The sequence below is a fragment of the Diadema antillarum genome, unplaced genomic scaffold, assembly GCF_040938485.1.
Source record: "Diadema antillarum isolate AM-2024a unplaced genomic scaffold, OU_Dant_1.0 seq00000705_RagTag, whole genome shotgun sequence".
NCBI lineage: Eukaryota > Metazoa > Echinodermata > Echinoidea > Diadematoida > Diadematidae > Diadema > Diadema antillarum.
Window position 1 is genome coordinate 661,904 of NW_027271610.1, and position 18,164 is coordinate 680,067.

The following is an 18,164-nucleotide window of genomic DNA, read 5'->3' on the forward strand; positions in this document are numbered from 1 at the left end:
GTACAGATCTTAAAGATATCTCAAAATATACATTGTGCATTATACACTGTATAGATGGCAATAAAATTGTTGTCATTCTAATGTTTGTCCATTGCTATACATTGAGATCATTATGCGGCCAAGATACCACTACGTATTACGTAATGCTACAGTGTCATCGTCTTCTTTTCTTTAGCATGGCCGAAGACCCGACCAAACAGCGATGATTTGGTTCCAAACTTGTAGAGTTTTGACTCGCGGTAGAGTTCCTGAAAAACGTCCACGATTTGCTGGTACGTCTCGGCTGCGGAGATCTCGACGAAAGAACAACCCAGCTCCTTGGCGAACCTCTCTCCTTCAGACGGAAAATAGGAGAGAAAAAAAGAGAAACGGTAATGGTTAAGGGCGGACGTCCACTTGGGCGCGGACAAGCCCCGGAAGGGTTGCGGAAGCAAATTTTGTCATTTCGGCATCCTGTCCGCGACAGACGCGGAATAACTTTGTGAATCGGCTTGTCCTAGGACATTCCTAGGACTGTCCGCGGACTGTCCGCGGATTGTCCGCGGACTGACTGCGGACATTCCTAGGAATCACTCCGGAAGAGCGCGAAATACCTCGGAATATGCTAATCGTAGCCGGGCAGCGCGGAAACATCTAGGATTACACCAGGAATGAACGCGGACAATCAGGATGCCTTCCGGACAACACAAGTTAGGCATGCGGACAAACTGCGGACAATACCAGGAAAAAGGAAAGGTATAAATTTGGCGCCGACTTTGACTTTTCCTCATGTGACTGCTAGCCGTCATTGATGCTCCTTGTTGTGCTTCCGCAGAAGCGGCTGATATTATATCAATATGATTGGTCAATATTATTTGATAAATGTGACCACCAAAAGTCGAAGAATAGGATTGTCTGCATGTCGGCTGACGACTCATTTTTTTTTTTTTTTTTTTTTTGGATTTGTCTCATCTGGGAGAACAATTTTTTCTCTGCCTATCCAGTCAGATGGATGATATTCGCAAACTTTTTGAACCATATATATATATATATATATATATATATATATATATATATATAATATACATAAAAATGTAAATGCATATACATATATATATATGTATATATAATCATGTTGATAAGGTACTGAGTAGTCCACGTGTGGGCAAGATAAAAAGATAAGTAACAAAACTGCAACAAAGTTCATGCTGTATTCACCAACGATTTATTTCTTCACAAGAAATAAAGCGTTGGTGAATACAGCATGAACTTTGTTGCCGTTTTGTTACTTATATATATAAATATATATATATATATATATATATATATATATATATATATATTCTTTATTCCCTTTTTTTAGACCTGTGCTTTATCCATCGTGAAGTATATACATGTTTTGTCTGATACTTCTGTAGAGCATGCCAAAATGATCCTAATCATTAAATTTGTTTTTCTTTCTCTGATTTTTACCCTTGTGCATCTCTAACCCTCTCTTGCTTTGATCACTTTTGAACATTTTCAAGTCCGAGATTTTTTTTCATGCTTAGAGCTTACTAGCCTATTGTCAATGAAGTGTAAAAATGGGGAAATATTTGTAACCTACTTTAATTTACTTTTTTTTGGGGGGGGGGTTCAGCTGGGCTGTCAAATTGGACAATCGAGTTTATTTGCAACTAAAACAAAAAGAGAAGAAAAAAAATATTTTGTAATAACAACTACGAAAATCATTCAGGTAAAGAATATTTCTGAAATGATTTGTGATGCTTAATGTATACTTAAATATATACACTCAGCAAAAAACAAAACAAAAGAAAGACAGAAATTTAACACTTCTTCGAGTTCATGATTTATTGCTTTTTCTCTCATTTCACTTGAATTTTGAAGTGACAGAAAATTCTTCATTTTCCTCCATCATCTGTAGCTTTCATTGTTATTTTGGGCTTCAAAGATATTACATTGTAATGACACCACAGGTATATCTTTGCAATTGAATTCATGCTTTTTAGTGTGATGAATTTGTCTTTTGTTCTAATATGTTGTATCATTAGAAAGCATTTACGTATGAATAACAACTTGTTCATGTTTATATAATACATTAACATTTAGCCAAAAATTCTATGCTTTTTTTTTCTGAGTGTAATTCCACCTACTTTTGTGATTTTTCAGCTGGGCTGTCACATGGGACAACCTAGTTTGTTGGCAAATGAAATACGAAAACAACATAAAGGAAAATGTACTATAGTAAGTAATAGGAACCAGGAAAGTCACTCAGATGAAAAATAATTTCTGAAAAGATCAAATCAAAACAAACTTACTAGGAAGTTAGGGGGCTGATTTCACTTCTTTCTGGTTGCTTTTGGCACAGTCTCTACTACCTTCTTCTTTGCCTTCTGGGACCGGAAATTCCTTAGATTTACCTGTTCTTCATCACTAGACGAAAGGAGTGCCTGTGATGGGGATATTTGCATGGGGGCCTTGCCTCCCTTCTTGCTCATTTTGCGTTTCATTGGCATGACGCTAGCGGAAAGTGTCGACATTTTCTTGTCTGGATCACACAATTTCCGCATCGGTTCCGGACACTTGCATATATAGATCCGCATCGGCTCCGCTCTGTCCTAAAACATTCCTGGTGTCTTCCGCTTTCATTCGGGAAGCTTCCCCACACCGCGGGATTCTTTCCGGAACGTGTGCGGAAGGAGCGGAAGGGTTCCGGACAAGCGGGACATCCTCAGGACATCGTCAGGACAAGTCGCCGAAGGTGTCAGGAAGTTCATTTCCGCGTCCAAATTTTGGTCTCGATCAAAATTTGGACGCGGAAATTTTTCTCTCTCCCGAAGGTGCGGAAACGCCCGGACGTGTTTAGGACAGTGAGCGGACACGTTCAGGAACGTGCGGACAGGTTCCCGAAGGAGTGCGGAATACCAAATTTGCATTCCAGGGCTTGTCCGCGTCTTGTTCGCGCCCTAGTGGACGCCTGGTCTTAAATGAGACCTCACAAGGATAGTAAAAAATGTGTGCATGCTATTGTGACTCTCTGAGGTGATCTTAATACGTTGTGTTGTTATTTTTGTTTGTTACTGCTACTGTTGTTGTTCGTTGTGTCTATCTGCTCGAGGTAAGATATACATTTCACATTAATAAATTGTGGGTTATGATCGACTTTGAAGTATTATATAGATGTTGTTTTCAAGATATCAATCCGCAGGGTCACTGCTGGCTTATTTTGTAGTTTTCAACACAGCATCACTTTTATTTCATTGTGATTGCTTAACTGTCTTCAAAGCAAATGCATAGTATTACGCAAAACATCTGCTGTCTGTCATTCTAAAAACTGGTTTCAAATCATTATTTTGGCTCTGTACGTGTGTGAACCCGCATGCGCGGTAGTGAATGTAAGTACAATCAAACCTGCCTTAGCGGCCACCTGTCTAAAGCGGCCACCTGCAGCATAAGGCCACTAATATATCCTCTCCGAGAGAAAAGTCATGTTACACACCCTGTTTATAGCTGCCTTCTGTCAATAACGGTCACCCTTTTTTTTCGTCTCCCATGGGTTGAAGCCATAGACAGGTTTGACTGTATTTTCACGTGATTTATCCCCCATACCTTCCAATTGGCTGACTTTGCGGGCGTGTATGAGATCGGACTTATTTCCTACCACGGTGAAAGCGAGAGGCACCGCTTTGGCATTTCGCGCCTCCTCCAGTTTTTGCTTCAATTGTTGCAGCGCCATCATGCTGTCATCGTCCGTTATGGAATAGACCAGGAGAATGGCGTCTCCCCAGTTCACTACTTCCTCGTTTAAGACATTCTGGAAAATGGACAGGGAGAACAAAATAGTTGTCGTAAAGAGTCACGTGACAGCTTATACTCGAGAAACTGCAATCATGCAATACATTCTAATTGATCGTCATTAATGATATATAAGCACATATCAATGCCCCTGCAAGTAATTCACTAAAATTTACCACTCTGCACACTTATGAAAAGTTTGAAGGTTTCCGTCGCGGTAGAACTTTGGATGGTAAATAGTTTAACGGTGCACCACGTGTTTTTTCTTGGGCACGTTTGAAAAGGGCTTACCCCTCCCGACGTTTCTGCAAGCATGTTCTCTTAAAAGCGGCAAGAACATACTTGCCGAAACGTCGGGACTGGGTAGGCCCTTCTCAAGGTCACATACATACCAAAGAAAAAATACGTGATGCACCGTAAAGCCTTCTGACCACCCAATTTGCACACTAACATGCTTAGCTTCTCACGTGTTGTTTTCCTACCCCACTCTCTTCCATTTGTTGACTCCATAAAGTTAGCCCAATACACGTTTTAGTGGCAAATTGATCATTTCAGTGCATGTTTCTTTTGGTTGTTGTTTTTTCTGAGGCCGTCATCGCAATCAAACATTTGCTCAAGATGACAGACTCCTGCAATTTTTTCTTTTCCCTCTCAAACTGGAAATAAGCGTATCGTTGATATCTTTGATTTCATTGTATTTGTTTGAAAAAAAAAACACTTTAAGAGTATCGTGATCGTTAAAACGTGAATCTATTATATAGGGCCTACATTTTTGTTCCAATAGGCAATACAATTAAATCGTGACTTACTTTCATAGAAAAATTCAGAAATAGAATCAAATTGAAACCGAACCCCCCCCCCATGACTTACACTACCATTGCATTACATGAAAGGACATCATAAAGCATGGCAGTGGTAAGATTCACATGAATATTTAGCCGATTGCGTACCCTAGGAAATATGTCAGTAAACAGACTAGCAGACAAGTCATGAAGACTTATCTACGTTGATAACTGATGGAATGCATTATCATTATATGACAGATGTCTCTGGCATTGTTACCTTGCGGGAGGTTTTGCAAGTTCAGTGGCACGGATTCGAATTAAAGGTTACTGTTTTATTCATCATCCACAATGTATGCATCATCTCTACAACATTCCCACCGCAATTACATCTGCGATTTCTTACCTGGTTATTTGGTATTGCTGGGACAGAGGTCCTATACTCATATTAAAGAAAGGCTATTTGGGGTTCATTTTGGTTATCTTGGTCTATACAATAGGGTGTAGCTTTCTCAAAGTGCTTTGAACTTTCCTAAAGAGGCACTAAATTTAGATCTTTGCTCTATTGAAAATTAGTTTACTACACTGATCCTTCCGTAGAGTGACCATCACGGACACGCTGTGCACCTAGAAATGGTCGACAGACTCCTCCAACCGAGTGCATCGCAGCACATCATAACAACAACTTTTCAACTTAATTTAAAAGATATTCCTCGGTTGAGACAAATGTGTGTGTGTGTGTGTGTGTGTGTGTGTGTGTGTGTGTGTGTGTGTGTGTGTGTGTGTGTGTGTGTGATTCAGCAGCACAAGTGAGAAGAATACAGCTGCTTTATTTTTGTTTATACTAATTTCATTGTGAAAATGAGCCTGACATTGAATAAAATTCAAATAAAGTATATCATTTTAAAAAGTGTGCGTGTGTGTATGTGTGTGTGTGTATGTGTGTGTGTGTATGTGTGTGTGTGTGTGTGTGTGACGTAGTTGTTATTTTTAACCGGTTCGAACTAATATTATCCAATTGTCATCTTCTTTTCAAATGAAAGGGATCATAATTATATTGACGTCACAAATTCCCATGGATCATCAGCGATGCTGATATCAACGTTGTTTTTTTACTCACCGTGCACACTTACATAAGCTTCAAAACTAATACAGAATGTCAGATAGAATACTGAATGCCACACACTGGTCACCAAACGTTACATCAAACATTGAGACAGTTATGCTGCAGCATCTTTTACCTCTGGTCCCATGTCCAGTATTTCCATGGAAACCAAGTCATTGTCGATCTTCGTCTGATGGTGGTATCTGCATTCTGAACAGGTTAAAAAAACACAGATAGTGTATGATAGTGATATAGAAGAAAGAACATGGTGCTTCCACATAAGGCTGAAAAGTAGGCTGAAAAGTGTGTACGTTTTCAAAATATTGTCATTATATTCATTCCAGTGATTTCTCTGGTATTCCTTAATTGGAGGTGAATGAAGGCAAAGAAGAGGAAATAGCGATGGGAACAGAAACACAGATGAATGTTTTATTAAGTCTTGCCCACAGTACAAATGGAACAGAGGGAAAACGATACAACATCAATGCTTAGTAATGAATACAGGAAAAATCACGAGAAATCACAGTATTTCATGTTACTATAATGTTCAAATCTTCAGAAGATATGAATATGGAAGATGAAAATGATGTTGAATTCTGCACGTTGAAAGTGATGAGACGTGGAATTCGCACATGTTTACATGCAATTTACAGAATGAGATAGAATCATCCACAACTACTACAAAGAATTTTGTCTCATTTTCTGAAATTGTTGAAACGTTCTAAGATTTATGGAATAATCAAGTCTTGGCTACAATAATGGAGATGGAATCTGTTGCAACTGTGTTTGGTAAAGACGAAACTGGTGACCTCAGAAGTTAAGCGTTTTGTCGTAGCTTAGAATGGTGATTTCTTTGTGTGTCTATGGTAAGGATTGATATCTGTCTGCATATACATACTAATCTTTATTTAGGAAAACAACACATAATACAAAGTCCTGGTACATGTATCATTGCATTGTCTTGAATATCACTGTCACTGTTCAAATAGTCATTCTAATTTTTTGTTAAGGATGAATGTCAGTGCTTTCATTAATGAACACCAGATTTGGTTTTGTTTGCTGTAGACAGTAATATGGACGTACCTGTCTCCTGACCGTATTCCCCAATGAAGCGCTTGGTGAGATACCTGACCGTTATAGCTACACAGAAGAGTGTGTAAAGAGACAGGAGGAAGACAGAGAAATAAATGTTTATAAGTACATGGAACCATAGATAGCCGGGCAGAAGGACAGATAAAAATGATGATAATGATAACAATAATGATAATAACAACAACAATAATGATGATGATAATAACAATAATGTATTGTGCAGCGTGCAGAGTTTAACATTGTTACACTGCAAAAAGTCCGGTATTAAATAGTGAACACCGAGCTGGTGTTAAATTTTCGTTGCTCATTTATGGTGTTAAATTAACACCTCCGGGTGTCATTTCCAAATTTTTTCCACAATTAGACAAGAATATATTTCTTTGTGAATGGGTTTCGGTGGATTTATATTTTTCATAACTGGGAAAAAAATTATGAAATAAAGCTTCAAACGGTTGTAAGTACGACTACGACTACATGAATTATGGTCATAGTTCCTACGTGATATGATCTTTTGGGTACTAAAGCAGTTTTCTGAGTAGTACCCTGCGATTATAATTCTCCAAACATTATCATTTGCACAGATATGTCATTTTTTCCGAAATTGTAAGTGATGTATATTTAAATAGACCATGCAATATAGCAAATATTGCATTGCCTATTGTTGTAATAGAAGCACTTGACAATCCCTTGGGAAATTTATCCCGGTGAGACATTGTGTTGACATAATTAGATGTAGGAAGTATATAACTCCGTGTGGATGCATCGCACATCGCACATCGCACCTCTTAAAAGACAATATTCTCTTTAGTGCACAACCCCCAATAAGTGACGAATAACTTCACACGCGCATATACGCACAAATGCAAACTCCAACATGTTCGCATACTATCTTTTTTTTTCCCTCAAGAGATGACCAGGCAGCGTGGTGGCTTTGAGACTCAGATCTCGAATCAATTACATCGCATTAACGGGTCATTCAAGTCGTAAGTCTGCTACCTGTATAAAATAGAGGTCTTTGGCCATCTGCAATACGACCCTCCTCGTGATTATACGAGGATCACCCTCCCATTCGTCCTCGCCATCTTGCCATGTCTATAAATACAGATTCCAGAACTATCTGAGGGGATGGAGGAAAGCTGATATATACCAGGAGCACGCAATCATCTGTGGAAACGGGGAAACGTTAAAGTCTACACCACTAACGGTAGGATATGCTTTATATAATTGCAGAAAGGTGATACTTCGTCTCACTTCCCTCATAATAGGCCGCACCATTTCAATGAAAGTGTGTGTGAGTGTGTGTGTGTGTGCGTGTGTGTTTGGGTATGTGTGTGTGTGTGCTTGTGTGTGTGGGTGTGTGTGGGTGTGTGTGCGTGTGTGCGTGTTTGTGTATGTGGTGTTTTGTATATGTGCGTGAACTTGCTCTAAGTAATGGAAAACGAACAAGTGGAACCTGTTGTAATCTGAATCTGAAAGAAAAAAACCACAGACACAAACAAATAGCCCTGATGAAACTGTGCACTTAAGTTTTGACTCTGCTATCTTCAGGGGTAAAAGCTTCACAATTTATCTTAAGTACGACACTGTCATAACTGTCTCGTACCATGTAATGAAATGGCGGTCATGGCGCCAGGAAAGAAAAAGAAAAGGTAATGCCACAGGTCATGAGCATTACGTAGAAACCTGAAAAACATTTCACAAGTTTTCGGGGAGCCTTTACGCGCGTCGTCCTTTTGAAGGATACCCCATATGCTCGAACGAGTGTGTATGTCATTATGTGCGTGTGTGCGTGTGTGTATGTGCAAGGAGAGCGATAGAGAAAGAGAGATAAAAGATATCACGGTAAATAAGGCAGGAATGAGACCTCAATCGACACACTTTAGTCAACGCCCGTGATATTGCACGGCCAGCGGAGCAGTCATTGATTTATCACGCACATATTCCAGAATGAGGCTTAGACATCTGGAAAATGTATCGTCTGTTGTCTTGATTGTTACGTCTTGAAAGATGCTATTTCTCGTGGCAGGAGAGGCTTTCACGCAAGGCAGATTTACCCCGAAATGCGACACTGCTTAAATGGGATTCCCGCGGGAGGGTAATGATACATCGCCTCCATCAACCTCGGTCATAACTATCTGGTCCGCGGCTGCTCGGCAGGTCGGGATGCGTGCTCTGCACACGTACATTACGAAATGTTCTGTGATTGTATGTGACGGGGACGGTGCATTGTTATTCATGTGTAGGCATGATGGGTGTATGGACGTCTATAGGCATTGAATTAATCAGTTTTGTTTTGTGGTATTTTTTTTTTCCTGGAAGGGGGGGGGGGTTGGGCTCTGTGTGTATTGCTTCAATATCAAATGTCGTCCTTTATCTGTTTGTGTGATATGCGCCTTTCTGTTCATGTACGTTTATCTACATTTCTGTTTATCTACATTCTATATGCATTGATCGTAGTTTAATCGTTGGGAAAGGTCCTCGTTGCTATGTGCAACCGGAAAACATAAGCATAAAAATAAGGATATACGTGCAGTCGCGCCATCTTGATTGCCTGTGAAAAAGTGGGATGAGTTTGTGTCAATTTTGCAAAGTGAGCATTAACATTCGTAAGATTTTCACATGAGAAGGTTTACGCAAAGGATCATGGGTCTACAACGATAAGGATCAAACGTTAATGTTGATTTGATTTGATTTGATTTATTTCTCTGTATGGCATCATTTACAATTCTTTTTTTAGCAATATAATGAAACATAAAACAACATTAAAACAACAAAAAATATTAACAATTCAATTTGGATGCTCGAGTATAGTTCCGGAAGCAAGTAATAGTCAAACATTTCTTCTGTAAGACAAACATTTCTAAGAATTCCTGTTTCTGAACAATCACATTTCCCCATGTTTCTCCCTTTCTCCATTCAGAATCAATAGCGTACATGTAAAGAATACATTATTTTAGTCTCCCGTCTTTACGTTTTCATCGAAGGACATGGTATCAAAATTCAATATCGATATGTAATCGATCAGTCAGAAAATTTAATCAAATTTCTTCTCGAAATACATCACACCAAAACTGAATGGCTCTTTAAGCTCATGATATACAAAGCAATGTTTATCGCTAAAACAAGCGCACACAAACTTGCCCAATCACACACGGTTCTACGTAGCTGTCAATACATCAACCTTAACGCGAACACATTGAACTGTGTTCAATCCTTGAATACCTTGGCAGTATTTTGTCGTTCAACGCTACCATAAATGACGAAATCAACTACTGAATCAATTAGGCTAACTCCTCGTTTGGTCAACTGTGTTCACAGGTGTTCAAGTCACATGACATCAGACTTAAGACCAAAGACAAAGTCTATGAGGCCGTCGTTCTGTCTTCATTGCTGTATGGCTGTGAGATATGAACACTGTACAGACGAGATAACAAGACCCTGGATAAATTCCACTAGAGGATGCTGAGAACTTTGCTGACGATCAGGCGGCACGATCACATCACCTTCCAACCAAGAAGTGCTTGCAAGAGCCGACACAACAAGCATCGTATAAAAATCACCAATATCCAGTTAAGATGAGTATAGGTCATGTGGTAAGGGTGACTGAAGACCGATTGCCAAACAAGTCTTCTGCTGGAGCTAGACCCTGGCAACAGATCTGTAGGGGGACAACGAAAACGGTTTATGAACACCTTAAAGGCGTCCTTGAAAAGTGTATCATCGATCCCACCACCTGGGAAGACAAGATGACCCACAGAGGTAACTGACTGGCGTTAAACAGTAAGAGCAAGTGTGGTGCTCCTAGAGGAATCCAGAAGAGTTGATGCTTAGAACAAGCATGCTTCGCGTTTCTTGCTTCAACAGCAGCAACAAGCAGCCCCAGCTCCTGCAAACAATGCCTTTAACTGCGATGTGTGCGGCAGACATTGTCACTCAAGAATAAGCCACTTTGGAGTTAGCTCATGCGCACGTGGGTAAATATGACCTTTCCTTTTCCTCAGTTGGTTAGGCACTTCGCGCGTTTTCAAAGCCACATTTAAATGCATAACCTCGCCAGACGTAACCATTTACGAAATTTATCAATCATGTTCAAACGAAGGATGAAGACCAGATGATCAGAAGAGTCTGTCAATGAACACCTTAGAAAGCATCCATTTCATTTTTTTTTTTTTGCATTGAATGTATCAACAAACACTTTCTATTGATATCGCCAGATACCACTTTTTGCGGTTAGGTGATTGTGCTGGCAAGCAACATTTATAAGGATTACTTGAATAATCGTCATATCCAGGTGCTCATCTATGTGAATTTAAAAGCCAATACGCTCTGGTGGAACAAATGACCTTTTTCTGCTCATGCTCAAAGTGGAACCCCAGACTGGCTTATATGTGTCCATAGAGCCACCATCGCACCAACTAGCATTGGAGTCATAACTTTTGTGATTGTAATAGTCACGAGTCTTCGTCGACACGACGGACGTCCAGAAAGAGAGAGAGAAGTAGAAAGAGAGAGATCTTCGCCATATAGGTATATACAGATGTATACATGTATATTTGTATGTGCTTTGATGTTAAAGCTGTGTCTTTACCTTGCCTTTTAAATCCGTAAAAGCATGTGAGAAAAATTCGTAACCCCAGGAGTGAAAGGTTTCTCTGTGAGTCAGGAAGATATAATCCTCTAGATTTGATAACTCCATGTAGCCCCAAGAAGAGACTACATTATTTTGCGCCTTTATACGCTGCCTCCAGACGACAAGCACTATTGCCCGGGCAACTTCTGTAATAGTAGGGAGCTGTGCATGGATAGGAAACAATGAAGAAGGATCGGAGGAGGGAGGCACGTGTGTTGAAATGGATCTTTGTCCCTCATAATTCTACCTGAAAACATTTTGCATGAAGACGATTGTTCCCTTCTGGTGGCATTCACTGTGAATGTCGAGAATAAGTTCAGTGCCTTCCGGAGTATTATGGTTTCTTCCAATATCGTCCACTCGCTTATACAGACATCGTCATGCGCGTCGTGCCACCCCTGTTGGCAGCATTATGAGTAAAAATACTTGTGCATGATTGTTTAAAAATCAAATAACTCTAGTGCATGTTGTATAGTTATAATTTGGTTTCCTGCACAACATCAGAACATCTTGTAAGACTATGATTTCTGCGCAAGCGTGCCATCCCTGATCTACTTCGTGGTCTGATATATGACAAAAGGAAAGTGTACGCTTTCAAAATCAAAATCAGTATGTTATATCCCTCTTTACAAAAGAGGCGTATTAACCACAATCTTCAACATCTATACGGCATTACTTTAAAAACATGCCATTTTTAGTGCTTTTATTTCTTTTCTTCAAGGAACGTGTATTACAAGCATGATAATGCTCATCGATCAAAATTTCTAGTATGAACTCTGTGAGTACATACGATATTTCTTTCTTTATCTTTCTATTTCTCTTTGTATTCCGGCATGCTGTCTTTAAAATCAGAATAAACCAGTAATGCGTGTTTCAAATATCTCTCACAATATCAAGATCAACGTTGTACTAATAAAGTCTATGAATATATGTCTGTAACCTCACCTTAACTTCCTCAACAATTTTTTTTTCATCATTCTACTTAATGCAATCATGAAAGTGGCTTACATTTAAATAGATTCTACGACATGTGTCATGTTGTGGCATAACGTTTTTCTTGACATTTCTATATAGCTCTTCCGTATTGAAAGGCACATTATTATTCTTTTTTTCAATGTCATACTTCTTCCTTTTGAAATGTTGCTGCATATGCATTTTTATGTGCTTTTTCTTCAGCTGAAAATAGAGAGATCATGAAATGAAATTGATGGTCAAGGCACCTTTTGTAATTACTTTCGTGTCAATGTTGGAATACCTGCAAATACCTCAACTGCCCTTCCCCAAGTAGTAATTATCATGTCTAGATAAATATATGTAAATATATATAAATAAATATATGTAAATAAATATATATATATGTGTGTGTGTGTGTGTGTGTGTGTGCGTGTGTGTGTGTGTGTGTGTGTGTGCGTAAAAATATACGTAGGTCTATACATAGTCATTTTGAAGTATATATAATAAACATAATACTTTATATATACTTTGCTTATACATATATATTATATAAATAGATCTATAGACTGTATATATAGCTCCAGAGGAGTGATTGCCACTTCCTGAATAGCCTCTTGATGAGAGAGCAAAATATGCGGTGATATATTCATATATTATCTTCACAGAAGAAAGATCAGTGGTTGACTGCTCAGATAGGATTGATTGGAGGGAACCGTCGTAAATCTGATTCGTTTGTTGGAGAGGACGGCGTATATGATATATCACGCTCGGGAAGGCAGGCGCCCCTTTAGCCCCGTCACGTCCCGACCGATAAACTCGCTGCCTCAAGCCAAGGATGTCACGTGGGCGAAGCGTCGCCGCCGTGTTCATCCCACACAGGTCCTGTTTGATGATGCGGATTTCAAGGGGTAGGAATCGGATGGAATTGAAGGGGGGGGGGGGGTTGGAAGGAGAGGGGGTCTGAGGTGCCCAGGTTGGGGTGGTCATGCGTTACGGCTGATTTTTCTGGATGAGTTTTGTGCAAACGTTTGAAATTCAGTCTTGGGAAAAAGTGCACGAGCAGACCCGCATATGTGGTAGACTTGTTTTGTTCCTTTTGTTCTGATCTTTTCTTTTTTGTTCATGAAGAGGGATGGGGGGGGGGGGAGGGGGAGAGAAGCTGAGAAGTGAATTTTTTGTATATGTGCGTAATCTTGAATTCCTGCAGCAAAATCCTTCAAAACATACGTCAAGAAAACAGGACAAAAACTAACAGATGAGACTGAATAGGAACTTCTCAATTTCTCGTAACAAAACACAACTTTGTTGCAATGGGGGAAGGTGAGGGGTAAGAGAGAGGAGTGTCATCAGTGTACGTACATTGACTGAGTGGGGAGATGGGAAAGATTCTTCTCCCCCCCCCCCCACCTCTCTGGCTGATTTCTCTCTTCTTTTTTCGTTATTATTTTCGCACCACAAGTACAGCAAGGACATCTTGGCCTTCAGTAATTCATTCCAAGAGCTAAACAGAGAGTTTGATGAAACAAAGGGGGAGGTATAGGGACGATGGCGTGTTAGGGTCGTCACTGACAATTATCAGCCTTGTTGCCAATTGGCTCTACAGTCATTCATTTTGCTTCACTGATTAAAGAAAACTCCTATATGAAAAAATTGTGATGATCAGCCAACCAGCCCATACAACTCTTCCGAAAATTGCTTAGTCGCGACTAAGTCGCGCGTTGTAAAAACGCCATCATCCCCTTCATGTCTTTTTATCCACGTCATATTTTTTCTTCCTCTCACTTCCTCCCCCCCCCCCCACCTTCTCTGTCTACTCTCAAGAACACGAAAGAGAAAGGAAACCGAAAAAAGGCGACTTTAGTATCACTCACTGGTAATAACAAGGGGGAAATCTTGATCACTGTTGATCGATTGCTTGACAAGTGTTTATGTCCCCTTAAATAACAGCAGCTCGGAATGCCAAGCGGATGCGTATGTCTAATTGAGTTTCGGAGGAAATAACAGTCATTCTGAACTTAGAACGAAAAGCAGGATGCACGTAAAGTATATATCTCCATGCTGAACAGAACAAGTTTTGATTTATTGCCGTCTTTCAAATGCAGTAACGACTTGAATCTAGGACATTGCACAACACCCCTGTGTCTTCGATCCCAAACTTTGTGCACTTCTTCTATTTTGTTGGAATTCAGTTTGTAAATTTACCTAGCAATATTTGTCATCTCATTAACATGTTGAACTGTAGAAATTTACCTAGCAATATTTGTAATCTCATTAAGATGTTGAACAGTAGAAATTTACCAACAATATTCGTCATCTCATAAAGATGTTGAACTGTACAAATTTACCTAGCAGTACTAAGTATTCGTAATCACATTAAGATGTTGAACTGTAGAAATTTACCAACCATATTCGTCATCTCATAAAGATGGTGAACTGCATAAATTTACCTAGCAATATTCGTAATCTCATTAAGATGTTGAACTGTAGAAATTTACCAACCATATTCGTCATCTCATAAAGATGTTGAACTGTAGAAATTTACCTAGCAATATTCGTAATCTCATTAAGATGTTGAATAGTAGAAATTTACCAACCATATTCGTCATCTCATAAAGATGTTGAACTGTAGAAATTTACCTAGCAATATTCGTAATCTCATTAAGATGTTGAACTGTAGAAATTTACCAACCATATTCGTCATCTCATAAAGAGGTTGAACTTTAGAAATTTACCTAGCAATATTCGTAATCTCATTAAGATGTTGAACTGTAGAAATTTACCAACCATATATGTCATCTCATAAAGATTTTGAACTGTAGGAATTTACCTAGCAATATTCGTAATTTCATAAAGATGTTGAACTGTAGAAATTTACCAACCATATTCGTCATCTCATAAAGATGGTGAACTGCACAAATTTACCAAGTAATATTCGTAATCTCATTAAGATGTTGAACTGTAGAAATTTACCAACCATATTCGTCATCTCATAAAGATGTTGAACTGTAGAAATTTACCTTGCAATATTCGTAATCTCATTAAGATGGTGAACTGTAGAAATTTACCAATCATGTTCGTCATCTCATAAAGATGGTGAACTGTAGAAATTTACCTAGCAATATTCGTAATCTCATGAAGATGTTGAAGTGTGGATGGAGTTGTGTGTGTGTGTGTGTGTGTGTGTGTGTGTGTGTGTGTTTAACCCTGTCTTTGTTTCAATTCGTCACTCAGTGCCTGAGCGTATGATTAGTCATTAGGTTGTCTTCCTGTGTTGCACTACCTGTCAAACTGAATTTCCACTGTAAGTCATTTGCATTATCTTTCTGAACTTGCGCATTCCCCACTGTGCATACGCAGTCATGATATAGACCTCGCAGAAGGAATAACGTCTCTCTAGCGTAGCCATTCCGAAAGCGGTATGCCGAATAAACAGCAGCTGCTTACCCTAAATCATGCATTGGGCGAAATGTAATTAGAAAAAGGATGTGTGTTTGTATGTTCGTGGGTGTGCTGGGTTGTGTAGAATTATTGATTGACACTCTATATATTGAACACATTCATAAACAAATGAACTGAAGACTGTAAACGCAACTGATGTGTTACGAATCGTCATGGTAAAGTGCGGGATTTCTGGATATATCCGCGCGTTGTGACTCACCTCGCATCGAAATATAGACTGATCAACGTAATTCTACGAAGCTGACGAATAGTCAATGGTGCGTACCTATACCCTGCCTGCACACAGTAGTTTATGATACCGGTGAAACTTCATGGGATAATGGCAGAGTCAACGCTCGCTGAGTTCATATCGTATCTGGTTACACGAATACGGCACTGAACTTTCTCGAGACCGCTCTATCAAACACGACAGTTTGCAGTTCATTAAGGAGTCTCAAGGACAGTGTCGCGCTCAAGTATACTGATGCGAGATGCATTGTCATGCTTGAGAGATTTCGCTTTCCATAAGAAAAGTTAGGAGTGTGGAGAACATGTGAGAATATAAAAGAAACAGCCTAGATTATAGACAACGCAGTGGGGCGTGATTATGATGGTAAATAACACAATCATCACTTTCCTCTCCGTAGCCGAGGGGTCATTTTAACAGGATTTTTATTGTGTGTCGGAAGTTTTACGGATTTGTGTGTGTGTGTGTGTGTGTGTGTGTGCCAGAAAATATTCCAAATTACAATTCTCGCACTTTGATAGACAAGAATATTATACGATGACCTACTGGATGTGTATGTGTCATGTTTTGTAGATGTGCTTCTTTGGCATTGGACAAGTGAAAATATGGACTTAATTTTCTTGTAATTTCAATGAAAGCAAGCACACTGATCTCTCGCGAAATGTTTGAAGTGCAGTCCGGTACGTGTCCGTTTAAAGTCACGTGACATCATCAACCACATGGGGATTTTCGATACGCTGAAACAGTTTACAGTAATAGCGGCTATGACGTCATTTTCATTTTCAGTACCTGCGATAGCATTAAAGTCCACAGAGTAGCAATCATAGGACAAACGAATAGAAGACTGATATGTTTAAGTTATAAATAGATTACACCCGTAAATTCACATTACTTTGCTCGAAAACATCGAAATTATTTTTTTTCCTCTTAAGGCCCATTCCTTTAAAAAAGGAAGAGGATATTGAAATTCGATTTCTACTAATAACCGACATATCACAGCATTATTGCAACTTTACTCAAGCTGAAGTAGATGTGTAACACTTTGAAAAGTGTTTTGATTCTTTTAATTCATGCATTTTAAAAGTGAGTAAACTGAGATACGAACATACATACATACATATATACACAGAAATACATACGTATAAAGGGAGAAAAAGACTCATACACACACACACACACACACACACACACACATGACACACGTAGAGGGAAGTACACACAAACAGAAAACCCACCCGCACACTGTCCATCTTGAAGATTGAATGCTGGATTAGTTAATGACAGACGTGATCGTAAAATAAGCAGTGTTTAAAAATAAACCGTCGGAGTTTAGGCAGGTATAAACATGGCGAGCGTGCCGGACCAGTTGGACGCCACTGTGACTGGAGAGGTATATATAGGGCCTAACAGGCACGCGGTACGCTGAAACAGCTTCATTTGTGTGTATTTTTATTGCTGTGTTCATTTTCGCGAAAATTATATGATTTATGTCTGTTTATCAAACAAATGCTGTTGTTGTATTATTCTTTCAGCTGCGTGTTTGTTTGTTTTTTCTGGGTAGATACAATTTTGTCCGTTGTTCACAAGAAAGAATTGAACAAAGTAACGTTGATATCCGAAAAGGAAATTAAAGTCGTAATTTTTTCCAGGTATCAAGAAATGATTCTTGGAACACCATTTCAATGCTTTCACATGCTGAAACACACACACACACATACAGACACACAGCATATATATATATATATATACATACATAGATATACATATAAGAAAGCACACATACTGACCTGTTTTGCCAACACCTTGTTTTCCGGTAATCGCAAGTTTAAAGTCCGTCTGACCAGCAGATTTCTTACGACGTCCGAACGGGCTCGCATTTGTCATCATTTTGAAAGCTCGAAATGCTTCAAATTCCTCGGATGAAAGAGAAATATGACAAAACAAAAATAGACCCTCAAACTTGAGCACTGTCTTCTTATCCTCCTCTAAAGTTGCTCACGATCGGTGTCATTTTGTCCCGAAAATGCATTCCATCTGAAAAAAAAAAAGGTCGCATGGAATTTTAGAGAAAGTCTCGCGGGGATCCTTAGAGATCACAGGTAAAGTTAGGCCCACAGCTGCGCGCTCTTCAAACTACGTGGA

General features: G+C 39.3%; 1 protein-coding gene across 1 annotated transcript; it reads right to left on the reverse strand.

Moving 5' to 3' along the window:
• Positions 1-146: 146 nt before the first annotated feature.
• LOC139737808 (ras-related and estrogen-regulated growth inhibitor-like) lies at positions 147-17,910 on the reverse strand. Its single transcript, XM_071648485.1, has 5 exons — positions 17,810-17,910; positions 6,745-6,801; positions 5,798-5,871; positions 3,589-3,793; positions 147-334 (listed from the first exon to the last, which is right to left on the reverse strand). The coding sequence occupies exons 1-5, from the start codon at positions 17,907-17,909 to the stop codon at positions 147-149; spliced, it is 624 nt and encodes a 207-aa protein (XP_071504586.1). The 5' UTR covers position 17,910.
• Positions 17,911-18,164: the final 254 nt, after the last annotated feature.